This window comes from Eucyclogobius newberryi, unplaced genomic scaffold (assembly GCF_026437365.1).
Source record: "Eucyclogobius newberryi isolate DKJ021-1_F unplaced genomic scaffold, fEucNew1.0.hap1 SCAF_14, whole genome shotgun sequence".
NCBI classification, from domain to species: Eukaryota; Metazoa; Chordata; class Actinopteri; order Gobiiformes; family Gobiidae; genus Eucyclogobius; species Eucyclogobius newberryi.
In genome coordinates this window covers 1,065,283-1,079,365 of record NW_027315768.1, presented here as the reverse complement: position 1 = coordinate 1,079,365, position 14,083 = coordinate 1,065,283, and the positions used below count along the sequence as shown (strand labels likewise).

General features: G+C 46.6%; 1 protein-coding gene across 1 annotated transcript in view; it reads right to left on the bottom strand.

Moving 5' to 3' along the window:
* ube2g2 (ubiquitin-conjugating enzyme E2G 2 (UBC7 homolog, yeast)) overlaps positions 1–12,710 on the bottom strand; it is a 30,273-nt gene extending 17,563 nt beyond the window's left edge. The window contains exons 1-5 of the mRNA XM_072444156.1: positions 12,548–12,710; positions 11,708–11,743; positions 6,503–6,548; positions 5,804–5,922; positions 1,876–2,016 (exon numbers count right to left, since the gene is read on the bottom strand). Of these exons, the coding sequence (XP_072300257.1) occupies positions 1,876–2,016; positions 5,804–5,922; positions 6,503–6,548; positions 11,708–11,743; positions 12,548–12,590 (385 nt within the window). The 5' untranslated portion in view covers positions 12,591–12,710. The remainder of the gene's footprint in view (positions 1–1,875; positions 2,017–5,803; positions 5,923–6,502; positions 6,549–11,707; positions 11,744–12,547) is intronic.
* Between the last annotated feature and the right edge of the window lie 1,373 nt (positions 12,711–14,083).

Sequence of the window (14,083 nt, the reverse complement as noted above, 5' to 3'; positions counted from 1 at the left end):
TGATACATGTCGGTGTAATCCCTCATTCGTCCAGGCGTGTTCCATAGTAGAAAAAAGCTTCAGTTGTTTCATCTGGACTCAGTTTGAAAAATTAATAATGAATTAATAATTTTTCAAACTGAGTCCAGATGACTACAACTGAAGCTTTTTTCTTCTATATATGATACAGTATATATGATATAGTATATATGATATAGTATATATGATACAGTATATATGATATAGTATATGTGATACAGTATATATGATACAGTATATGTGATACAGTATATATGATATAGTATATATGATACAGTATATGTGATATAGTATATATGATACAGTATATATGATACAGTATATATGATATAGTATATGTGATATAGTATATATGATATAGTATATATGATACAGTATATATGATACAGTATATATGATATAGTATATATGATATAGTATATATGATACAGTATATATGATATAGTATATGTGATATAGTATATATGATATAGTATATATGATATAGTATATATGATACAGTATATATGATACAGTATATATGATACAGTATATATGATATAGTATATGAGATATAGTATATATGATATAGTATATGTGATATAGTATATATGATATAGTATATATGATACAGTATATATGATATAGTATATGAGATATAGTATATGTGATATAGTATATATGATACAGTATATATGATACAGTATATATGATACAGTATATATGATATAGTATATATGATATAGTATATGAGATATAGTATATATGATATAGTATATATGATATAGTATATATGATACAGTATATATGATATAGTATATGAGATATAGTATATATGATATAGTATATATGATATAGTATATATGATATAGTATATATGATATAGTATATATGATACAGTATATATGATACAGTATATATGATATAGTATATATGATACAGTATATATGATATAGTATATATGATACAGTATATATGATATAGTATATATGATACAGTATATATGATATAGTATATGAGATATAGTATATATGATATAGTATATGTGATATAGTATATATGATATAGTATATATGATACAGTATATATGATATAGTATATATGATATAGTATATATGATACAGTATATATGATATAGTATATGAGATATAGTATATATGATATAGTATATGTGATATAGTATATATGATATAGTATATATGATATAGTATATGAGATATAGTATATGTGATATAGTATATATGATACAGTATATATGATATAGTATATATGATACAGTATATATGATACAGTATATATGATACAGTATATATGATATAGTATATGTGATATAGTATATATGATATAGTATATATGATACAGTATATATGATACAGTATATATGATACAGTATATATGATACAGTATATATGATACAGTATATATGATATAGTATATATGATACAGTATATATGATATAGTATATGAGATATAGTATATGTGATATAGTATATATGATACAGTATATATGATATAGTATATATGATACAGTATATATGATACAGTATATATGATACAGTATATATGATACAGTATATATGATATAGTATATGTGATATAGTATATATGATACAGTATATATGATATAGTATATGAGATATAGTATATGTGATATAGTATATATGATACAGTATATATGATATAGTATATGTGATATAGTATATATGATACAGTATATATGATATAGTATATATGATATAGTATATATGATACAGTATATATGATATAGTATATATGATATAGTATATGAGATATAGTATATGTGATATAGTATATATGATACAGTATATATGATATAGTATATATGATACAGTATATATGATATAGTATGTGATGTACCTGCTAACATGCTGACCACAGACAGGAGGATCTTCTCCACGCTCTGGACCGGGCTCCAGCGCTCAGCACTGCTCTCGTAGCCCATAGGATCATCTCCTGGAGCGTGGAGGATGGAGATGCACACACGTCCGTCTGGGTAGACTGCCAATTCAGGGGTTAGAAAAAGAAGAGAGAACCTTTATTTGTCCCAGTGAACCAATGTAAAGTAGAGAATAGAAATCGAACCATTTATCTAAGGTTAATATGCTGGATATGTATCTCATTGTTGGTGAGCTCTGTTTGAATGTGAACAGCTGACATGCCACATGTGGCCTGTAGACTGGCTCTGTCCTGAGTCCTTCTGTGTCCCCAGCCCTGTCCTCACACATAATGATAGGCTCCTCCTGTAATCAGCTGTGCGTCATGTCTGCTGACATCACTCTGACACCATGGGGCTAATCACACAGTAGCTACACGCTAACCACACACTCAGAACACAGGCCCGAGCCCCATTACAGAGCACAGGAAAGCCCCTCTGCTCATGAGCTGTTTAAGTCAGGGGTCAGACAGGAGCGCTGCAGCTCAGACAGGAGCGCTGCAGCTCAGACAGGAGCGCTGCAGCTCAGACAGGAGCGCTGCAGCTCAGACAGGAGCGCTGCAGCTCAGACAGGAGCGCTGCTGCTCAGACAGGAGCGCTGCTGCTCAGACAGGAGCGCTGCTGCTCAGACAGGAGCGCTGCAGCTCAGACAGGAGCGCTGCAGCTCAGACAGGAGCGCTGCTGCTCAGACAGGAGCGCTGCTGCTCAGACAGGAGCGCTGCAGCTCAGACAGGAGCGCTGCAGCTCAGACAGGAGCGCTGCAGCTCAGACAGGAGCGCTGCAGCTCAGACAGGAGCGCTGCAGCTCAGACAGGAGCTGCAGCTCAGACAGGAGCGCTGCAGCTCAGACAGGAGCGCTGCAGCTCAGACAGGAGCGCTGAAGCTCAGACAGGAGCGCTGAAGCTCAGACAGGAGCGCTGCAGCTCAGACAGGAGCGCTGCAGCTCAGACAGGAGCGCTGCAGCTCAGACAGGAGCGCTGCAGCTCAGACAGGAGCGCTGCAGCTCAGACAGGAGCGCTGCAGCTCAGACAGGAGCGCTGCTGCTCAGACAGGAGCGCTGCTGCTCAGACAGGAGCGCTGCAGCTCAGACAGGAGCGCTGCAGCTCAGACAGGAGCGCTGCAGCTCAGACAGGAGCGCTGGGAGCGCTGCTGCTCAGACAGGAGCGCTGCTGCTCAGACAGGAGCGCTGCTGCTCAGACAGGAGCGCTGCTGCTCAGACAGGAGCGCTGCTGCTCAGACAGGAGCGCTGCAGCTCAGACAGGAGCGCTGCTGCTCAGACAGGAGCGCTGCTGCTCAGACAGGAGCGCTGCAGCTCAGACAGGAGCGCTGCAGCTCAGACAGGAGCGCTGCAGCTCAGACAGGAGCGCTGCAGCTCAGACAGGAGCGCTGCAGCTCAGACAGGAGCGCTGCAGCTCAGACAGGAGCGCTGCAGCTCAGACAGGAGCGCTGCTGCTCAGACAGGAGCGCTGCTGCTCAGACAGGAGCGCTGCTGCTCAGACAGGAGCGCTGCAGCTCAGACAGGAGCGCTGCAGCTCAGACAGGAGCGCTGCTGCTCAGACAGGAGCGCTGCTGCTCAGACAGGAGCGCTGCAGCTCAGACAGGAGCGCTGCAGCTCAGACAGGAGCGCTGCAGCTCAGACAGGAGCGCTGCAGCTCAGACAGGAGCTGCAGCTCAGACAGGAGCGCTGCAGCTCAGACAGGAGCGCTGAAGCTCAGACAGGAGCGCTGCTGCTCAGACAGGAGCGCTGAAGCTCAGACAGGAGCGCTGAAGCTCAGACAGGAGCGCTGAAGCTCAGACAGGAGCGCTGCTGCTCAGACAGGAGCGCTGAAGCTCAGACAGGAGCGCTGAAGCTCAGACAGGAGCGCTGAAGCTCAGACAGGAGCGCTGCTGCTCAGACAGGAGCGCTGAAGCTCAGACAGGAGCGCTGAAGCTCAGACAGGAGCTTTAAAAAGTCCACCTTTACTCCACGTATTAAAAAGAATAATAGAGGATTTTTAGCGCGCAATCGGAGTCTCATTTCCTCGTGGCGTGGACAGCCGAGTAGTTCTCCCACATGTCAATCATTCCCTGCGTCCTACTGCACACCTGCAGCCTCGTTCTGGCTCGTTCCCCTGGCTGCGCATGCACGGTTGATATGCCGGTGTGTTCCTTCAGTGTACAGTACAACAATGACCACAGAAAGACTGTTCCACCCGAGATTTGATGGTAGGCGGTTCTTGGAAAGAACAGGAGGGTGGGGGGTAAGTGTGCACATGCGCATTTTAAAAAAAGGGACTAACTAACTGACTAGGGCTTGAGTTCTCAAATCTGCAAAAAATCCTCTTATTATTCTTTTAATCTAAACTAGTAGCACCTATTTGAGCTCGTTAGCTGTATAAAGAGAAATGGTTCCAGGTTACTATGGTAACACACTACGCCTCATGGTTTAAAATCATGCATCGCACAGAAGGTTCTCCTGCTTAAGTCAGCACATGTCCAGATCCATCTGAAGTTTACCAATGACCATCAGGATGATCCAAAAGATCATGGGAGAAAGTCATGTGGTCAGAGGAGACCAAGAACACCATCACTACTGTGAAGCACAGGGGAGGAAACATCACGCTTTGGGGGAGGAAACATCACGCTTTGGGGGAGGAACCATCACGCTTTGGGGGAGGAACCATCACGCTTTGGGGGAGGAAACATCACGCTTTGGGGGAGGAAACATCACGCTTTGGGGGAGGAAACATCACGCTTTGGGGGAGGAAACATCACGCTTTGGGGGAGGAACCATCACGCTTTGGGGGAGGAAACATCAGGCTTTGGGGGAGGAACCATCACGCTTTGGGGGAGGAAACATCAGGCTTTGGGGGAGGAACCATCACGCTTTGGGGGAGTGATGGAACCATCACGCTTTGGGGGAGGAAACATCACGCTTTGGGGGAGGAACCATCAGGCTTTGGGGGAGGAACCATCAGGCTTTGGGGGAGGAACCATCACGCTTTGGGAGAGGAAACATCACGCTTTGGGGGAGGAAACATCACGCTTTGGGGGAGGAAACATCACGCTTTGGGGGAGGAAACATCACGCTTTGGGGGAGGAACCATCACTTTACAAGCAAAACTTTTTTGCTTGTAAATTTATTCAGGAGCGCTGTATAGACTGAAAAGTACAGTACGTGATAAATAAACTACACAAAATAATTATGGTTTCTGGATTTTATAGTTAAGTCACTAAACCGTTACTCTTCCTTCAGATGGAACAACCAGTGAATAAAGAATGTTTATACGTTTTATAGTGCAAACTAAATATTCCAAATCAAACCTTGAGAAAAAGGTGTCGAGTTCTTCCGACAGTTTGCGGTCGTCTGCAGCGTGGGGGGCTCTGGGCTTATAGTTGGAGAGAAGCCGGAGCCCACTCCACACAAAGGCGGGGCCACTCCACAGAGACGGGGCCACTCCACACAGAGGCAGGGCCACTCACCACAGAGGCGGGGCCACTCACCACAGAGGCGGGGCCACTCACCACAGAGGCGGGGCCTCTACATCCATACTTTGCATCTTTGTAGCGCTTTCTATCTCCGGCCCTGTGCGCTGCCCTCTATCTCCGGCCCTGTGCGCTGCCCTCTATCTCCGGCCCTGTGCGCTGCCCTCTATCTCCGGCCCTGTGCGCTGCCCTCTATCTCCGGCCCTGTGCGCTGCCCTCTATCTCCGGCCCTGTGTGCTGCCCTCTATCTCCGGCCCTGTGCGCTGCCTCCTTCTGCCTCAGTTTAAGTGTGAACCAGGATTTCATCATTGAAAGTGACTCTGGTGTGTGATGGTCTGATGCTGTCCTCACAGAATGTGTGACGTCACATGTGACGTTTCATACTCACTGTTGGGGTGGAACATGTCACACGTGAACCTCATCTTGGGGGGGCTCAGGGGGTAGTCTGAGGGGAAGCTGAGCACTGCCGGGAACACACCCCCTTCAAAACATGTGTCCTGGGGCCCCCTGCAGGACATACACAGAACATCAAGCACTGCATCAGTTCACAGGCAATAAATACACAGATCAATATTTTAGGTACAGTGATCCCTCTATATCGTGGTTCACTTTTCACGTCTCGCTGCTTCACGGATTTGCATCATGCATTGTGTTCTGCATTCTGATTGGCTAAACAGTCTCTCCGCGTCTTCTCTACCTGTGTCAATAACGTTATGGATTCATATGGACACGTACGTAAAACCGCTTGCCAAATTGAAGTTTGCGAGGCCGGTGAGAGCGAGCGTGTGAGCTGCTGGAGAAGCGGGTGAGAGCGGCGCACGTGAGAGGCCGGTGGTGACTTTAGGGCATGGTGGTGACGAGTCGAAAGCCCGTCATGCTCAAACCCTCAGCGAGAACACTGGTGATTCTTTATTACAGATAAATCTATTCTTGAATAGATTGTGTGGATTAGAACATTGGGTGTATTGGCTGAGGTTATCTTCTCTTCAGACGTCAATCTGTCCTATTTTCTTCATTCATTTATGGAATGTGTTATTGTTATTGTCTAATGTAGGTTGAATATGAACTTTGGTTGTGGTGCACTCACATTATGAGGGCCTCCCATTCAAAGAAGTTCTCCTCGTTGGCTGGACCTGTGGAAGAACACAGGACCATCAGAGACTAACACAAGTGTAACACAAGTATGACACGAGTGTGACACGAGTGTGACACGGGTGTGACACGAGTGTGACACAAGTGTGACACGAGTGTGACACAAGTGTGACACGAGTGTGACACGGGTGTGACACGGGTGTGACACAAGTGTGACACGAGTGTGACACGAGTGTGACACGAGTGTGTGACACAAGTGTGACACGAGTGTGACACGAGTGTGTGACACGAGTGTGTGACACGAGTGTGACACGGGTGTGACACGAGTGTGACACGGGTGTGACACGGGTGTGACACGAGTGTGACACGGGTGTGACACGAGTGTGACACGGGTGTGACACGAGTGTGACACGAGCGTGACACGAGTGTAACACGAGTATGACACGAGAGTGACACGAGTGTGACACGAGTGTGACACGAGCGTGACACGAGTGTAACACGGGTGTGACACGAGTGTGACACAAGTGTGACACGAGTGTGACACGAGTGTGACACGAGTGTGACACGAGTGTGTGACACAAGTGTGACACGAGTGTGACACGAGTGTGTGACACGAGTGTGTGACACGAGTGTGACACGGGTGTGACACGAGTGTGACACGGGTGTGACACGAGTGTGACACGAGCGTGACACGAGTGTAACACGAGTATGACACGAGAGTGACACGAGTGTGACACGAGTGTGACACGAGTGTGTGACACAAGTGTGACACGAGTGTGACACGAGTGTGTGACACGAGTGTGTGACACGAGTGTGACACGGGTGTGACACGAGTGTGACACGGGTGTGACACGAGTGTAACACGAGTGTGACACGGGTGTGACACGAGTGTGACACGGGTGTGACACGAGTGTGACACGAGCGTGACACGAGTGTAACACGAGTATGACACGAGAGTGACACGAGTGTGACACGAGTGTGACACGAGCGTGACACAAGTGTAACACGAGTATGACACGAGTGTGACACGAGCGTGACACGAGTGTGACACGAGTATGACACGAGTGTGACACGAGCGTGACACGAGTGTGACACGAGCGTGACACGAGTGTGACACGAGCGTGACACGAGTGTGACACGAGCGTGACACGAGTGACACGAGTGTGACACGAGTGTGACACGAGCGTGACACGAGTGTGATACAAGTGTAACACGAGTATGACACGAGTGTGACACGAGCGTGACACGAGTGTGACACGAGTGTGACACGAGCGTGACACGAGTGTAACACGAGTATGACACGAGTGTGACACGAGTGTGACACGGGTGTGACACGAGTGTGACACGAGTGTGACACGAGTGTAACACGAGTATGACACGAGTGTGACACGAGCTCGACACAAGTGTAACACGAGCATGACACGAGTGTGACACGAGCGTGACACGAGTGTGACACGAGTGTGACACGAGCGTGACACGAGTGTGACACGAGCGTGACACGAGTGTGACACGAGCGTGACACGAGTGTGACACGAGCGTGACACGAGTGTGACACGAGTGTGACACGAGTGTGACACGAGCGTGACACGAGTGTGATACAAGTGTAACACGAGCATGACACGAGTGTGACACGAGCGTGACACGAGTGTGACACGAGTGTGACACGAGCGTGACACAAGTGTAACACGAGTATGACACGAGTGTGACACGAGTGTGACACGGGTGTGACACGAGTGTGACACAAGTGTGACACGAGTGTAACACGAGTGTGACACGAGTGTGACACGAGCTCGACACAAGTGTAACACGAGTATGACACGAGTGTGACACGAGCGTGACACGAGTGTGACACGAGTATGACACGAGTGTGACACGAGCATGACACGAGTGTGACACGAGCGTGACACGAGCGTGACACGAGCGTGACACGAGTGTGACACGAGCGTGACACGAGTGTGACACGAGCGTGACACGAGCGTGACACGAGTGTGACACAAGTGTAACACGAGCATGACACGAGTGTGACACGAGCGTGACACGAGTGTGACACAAGTGTAACACAAGTATGACACGAGTGTGACACGAGCGTGACACGAGCATGACACGAGCGTGACACGAGCGTGACACGAGCGTGACACGAGCGTGACACGAGTATGACACAAGTATGACAAGAGCGTGACACGAGCGTGACACGAGGGTGACACGAGCGTGACACGAGCGTGACACGAGCGTGACACGAGTGTGACACGAGCATGACACGAGTGTGACACGAGTATGACACGAGTGTGACACGAGCGTGACACGAGTGTGACACAAGTATGACACGAGCGTGACACGAGCGTGACACGAGCGTGACACAAGTGTAACACGAGCATGACACGAGCGTGACACGAGTGTGACACGAGTATGACACGAGCGTGACACGAGTGTGACATGAGTATGACACGAGTGTGACACGAGCGTGACACGAGTGTGACACAAGTATGACACGAGTGTGACACGAGCGTGACACGAGTGTGACACGAGCGTGACACAAGCATGACACGAGTGTGACACGAGCGTGACACGAGTGTGACACGAGTGTGACACAAGTGTAACACGAGCATGACACGAGCGTGACACGAGTGTGACACGAGCGTGACACGAGCGTGACACGAGCGTGACACGAGTTTGACACGAGCGTGACACGAGCGTGACACGAGTGTGACACGAGCGTGACACGGGTGTGACACGGGTGTGACACGAGCGTGACACGAGCGTGACACGAGCGTGACACGAGTTTGACACGAGCGTGACACGAGCGTGACACGAGTGTGACACGAGTGTGACACGGGTGTGACACGGGTGTGACACGGGTGTGACACAAGTGTGACACGAGTGTGTGACACGAGTGTGACACGAGTATGACACGAGTGTGACACGGGTGTGACACGAGTGTGACACGAGTGTGACACGGGTGTGACACGGGTGTGACACGGGTGTGACACGAGTGTGTGACACGGGTGTGACACGGGTGTGACACGAGTGTGTGACACGAGTGTGTGACACGAGTGTGTGACACGAGTGTGACACGGGTGTGACACGGGTGTGACACGGGTGTGACACGACTGTGACACGAGTGTGACACGAGTATATGTGCTCGATCTGATTGGGCGCTGCGTTCGGTTGCGTTCGGTTGTACTCGGAAATGCTCCGTCTAATTTTGCGCCACAAGTGATATCGAGGTTGGCGGGCGTCAATCTCCTCAGTTCACAATTCAATCTTTTTAAAGTTGTTTGCAACAAAAGCTGTAATTTTGCACATTAGGGACAATGTCAATGTGGAAGTATCCAAGGGCCCCAAGGGCCCCGCCCCCTTTGGAGCTGTTAGCATCGGGGCAATGTTTATATGTTAGTAGTTTATTTTGTAGGCTGTGATTTTATATATTCCACAAGATCTCCTTGTGTCAAATGCTGTAAACAGTATTTATTTTGTATCTAATAAACATGATTATATTAAATTAAACAGTTTTAAAGATCATGATCTCTGGTTTATATGATGCAGTATTTGTGCTCTTCATATCAAATAACAGATAAAAGTACTTATAATACCCAGGTTTAAAACAACACATTTATCTTGTTCTTATGACGCCGCGATGCCGCGCGATTGTGGGCCCCTGAAATTGCTGGGGGGCCCCTAACTTTTTTAGGTAGGGGCCCCCCTGGCCCCTAACTTTGAAAATCTATTTCTCAGCCTGTAAATGATAACGAGACATGTTAATAAAAGTTCATTTTTCATGAATGTTATTCTGTTTTCCTTTCCTTGTGACCGATTCAGAATTAGCCATGACAGGTACCAAATGATCTGTACCTGTCATGTTGACAGGGACGTAAAAATAATTATTTCAAGGCTTGGAGTATAAGACGAGTGTGACACGAGTGTAACACAAGTATGACACAAGTATGACACAAGTACAACACAAGTATAACACAAGTATGACACAAGTATGACACGAGTATGACACAAGTGTAACACGAGTATGACACGAGTGTAACACAAGTATAACACAAGTATGACACGAGTGTAACACAAGTATGACACAAATATGACACAAGTGTAACACGAGTATGACACGAGTGTAACACAAGTGTGACACAAGTGTGACACAAGTGTGACACAAGTATAACACAAGTATAACACAAATGTGACACGAGTATAACACAAGCGTGACACAAGTATAACACAAGTGTGACACAAGTATGACACGAGTATAACACAAGTATAACACAAATGTGACACAAGTATAACACAAGCGTGACACAAGTGTGACACAAGTGTGACACAAGTATAACACAAGTATAACACAAGTGTGACACAAGTATGACACAAGTATAACACAAGTATAACACAAATGTGACACAAGTATAACACAAGTATAACACAAATGTGACACAAGTATAACACAAGCGTGACACAAGCGTGACACAAGTATAACACAAGTATGACACAAGTATAACACAAGTATAACACAAGCGTGACACAAGTATAACACAAATGTGACACAAGTATAACGCAAGCGTGACACAAGTGTGACACAAGTATAACACAAGTATAACACAAGCGTGACACAAGTATAACACAAGTATGACACAAGTATAACACAAGTATAACACAAGCGTGACACAAGTATAACACAAGTATGACACAAGTATAACACAAGTATAACACAAGCGTGACACAAGTGTGACACAAGTATAACACAAGTATAACACAAATGTGACACAAGTATAACACAAGCGTGACACAAGTGTGACACAAGTATAACACAAGTATAACACAAGTATGACACAAGCGTGACACAAGCGTGACACAAGTATAACACAAGTGGAACACAAGTATAACACAAGTATGACACAAGTATAACACAAGTATAACACAAATGTGACACAAGTATAACACAAGCGTGACACAAGTGTGACACAAGTATAACACAAGTATAACACAAGTATGACACAAGCGTGACACAAGCGTGACACAAGTATAACACAAGTGGAACACAAGTATAACACAAGTATGACACAAGTATAACACAAGTATAACACAAATGTGACACAAGTATAACACAAGCGTGACACAAGCGTGACACAAGTATAACACAAGTATGACACAAGTATAACACAAGTGGAACACAAGTGTGACGGGCTGAATGAGAGGGTCTGACCTGCCACGATGCCCTCCGGAGGGTTCAGCGTCAGCTCTGCAACACAACAGTCAGTGCAGTAAGTACACCTGTCAGATACATAAGACGGAAACTAAAAAGGAAGTAACCAGAGGGATCCCAGAGAGTCGGGTGGAGCAGGTGGAGCAGGATATCCACTATATCGACTATAATCACAACTGATAAATATGAGGTATAAAAAACACCCAGTGTTGTCTCCTAAAGAAAAGTATAATATGATATTCCTGCACTTTTGGGTTGTTTTTTTGTTAGTTTAGCAGGGACTCCCAGACTTCCCTCTCCCCAGATTATATATATATATATATATACACATTTGATTCCGTCACACCTTTAATAAGACTTGGAACATTTAGGTTGGTATAACATGAAAATGCTTGAATATTTCCATTTGTATAGGGTCACTTTCTGTGGTTTGGACCCTCAGCAGGAGGAACACTCATGTCAGAATGAAATTATTGCCATTTGTCATGAACAAAATTCAGACATAGGAACTTGTCCTGGTGATTCATGCAACACAAACATTGTGCACTGAATATTAAATGGCATGATATGTACATAATAAAGTATAAAGTTATGTAGTGCAATAAGAAGTGACAGTGAGTGCAAAGTGCTTTGGCAGTGTTCCAACTGCAGAGGGAGAGAAAGTGTTCTTATGGAGGTTCTGGTCCGGACGGACCGTAGCACCATATTCTACTTCAGTATTAATATTAATACTTGAGTATTACATTGGCTTCTATGATACTCTTTTGTCACTTTTAATAAAGTCTCAGTGAAATCATGTGTCATCTGTGTCATTAGTCGAGGCGTGAGACCCAGACTCACGCTTGTACTCCGCCATGAGCCTCTTGAGCGCGGTCCCGGCCATGGCTGCTGCTCCTCCGCGGCGGTCAGAGCGTTCTCACTGGAGAAAGCGCCCGAAACAAGAGCTCAACACGGTCCAAAGCGAACAACACGCACAAGTCTCACTGTCAGCGTCAACAGTCACCGCACATGCGCACTGAGAGCTTCCGGTGGAGGCCCACAGCTGGAGCGTGAGCACCCTCTGGTGGCGGGAAGGCGCAGGTCTGAGTTGACTTTGAGCGTGAGCGCCCTCTGGTGGCGGGAGGGCGCAGGTCTGAGTGGACTTTAGGCCCTGCAGACTCCTGCCTTGAGCTGCCCTCACAAACCTCAGGCGTTGCCATGGCGCGTCCCGCTCAGAACCTGCTAAGGTCGGTCCTGCTCTGGTATTTCACACATTATTTCAGGCTTTATTTAATGGCTAATCTACAATAGAATTTATCTCTACGGATCTAATTGATTACAGCACTTCATAGGTGATGGTTGTTTTAAAATAAGATAAGATAAGCCTTCATTCGTCCACACAATGGGGAAATTTCAGTGTTGCCACAGAAGTACAGAAGTAAAAGAAGAGATAACTTATAGAAAGCTTTAAAAACAAAACACTCTCAATTGAAAAGCTCTAGTTTTATACTTTTCCTTGATTTTTTTTCTTTTTATTAATTCATTTTTCAGAATTTTAAACTTTAAAAAACAAACAGGACAAGATCAGAGAGAAAACAGTGAGTGAGACTGAGGGGGAAAGGGCCATTCATTCATGTTCTACTTCTTGTTCCCGAGCCCGGGGCCCGGAGCCCGGGGCCCGGGGCCCGGGGCCCGGAGCCCGGAGCCCGGGGCCCGGGGCCCGGAGCCCGGAGCCCGGAGCCAGGAGCCCGGAGCCCGGAGCCCGGAGCCCGGAGCCCGGAGCCCGGAGCCAGGAGCCCGGAGCCCGGAGCCCGGAGCCCGGAGCCCGGAGCCCGGAGCCCGGAGCCCGGAGCCCGGAGCCCGGAGCCTTAGGTGGGGAGACACAGACACATTAAGACATTCATGTCTTTGAACAATTCAATTGATTTTTGTAACGTCCAAAATCACAACAACAGTTTCCTCTGAGGGCGACAGTGAAAAACGGATTAAACAATGTCCATAGGGACGAGGGACGATGTCCCAGAGTCTTCTGTCCTTAGACCCTCCTTCTGTCCTTAGAGCCTCCTTCTGTCCTTAGACCCTCCTTCTGTCCTTAGAGCCTCCTTCTGTCCTTAGAGCCTCCTTCTGTCCTTAGAGCCTCCTTCTGTCCTTAGACCCTCCTCCTGTCCTTAGAGCCTCCTTCTGTCCTTAGAGCCTCCTTCTGTCCTTACTACTACAAAAAACCTCCTTGGGAAAAAGCGTGGAAACCTGGGTTAGTTCCAGATGAAGGAGGATCTGACTCTCACAGACGTGAGAGACACTGGAGCTGGAGCCACTGGAGGAGAACCAGTTCTTCAGGAGGAGAACCAGTTCTTTAGGAGGAGAACCAGTTCTTTAGGAGGAGAACCAGTTCTTGAG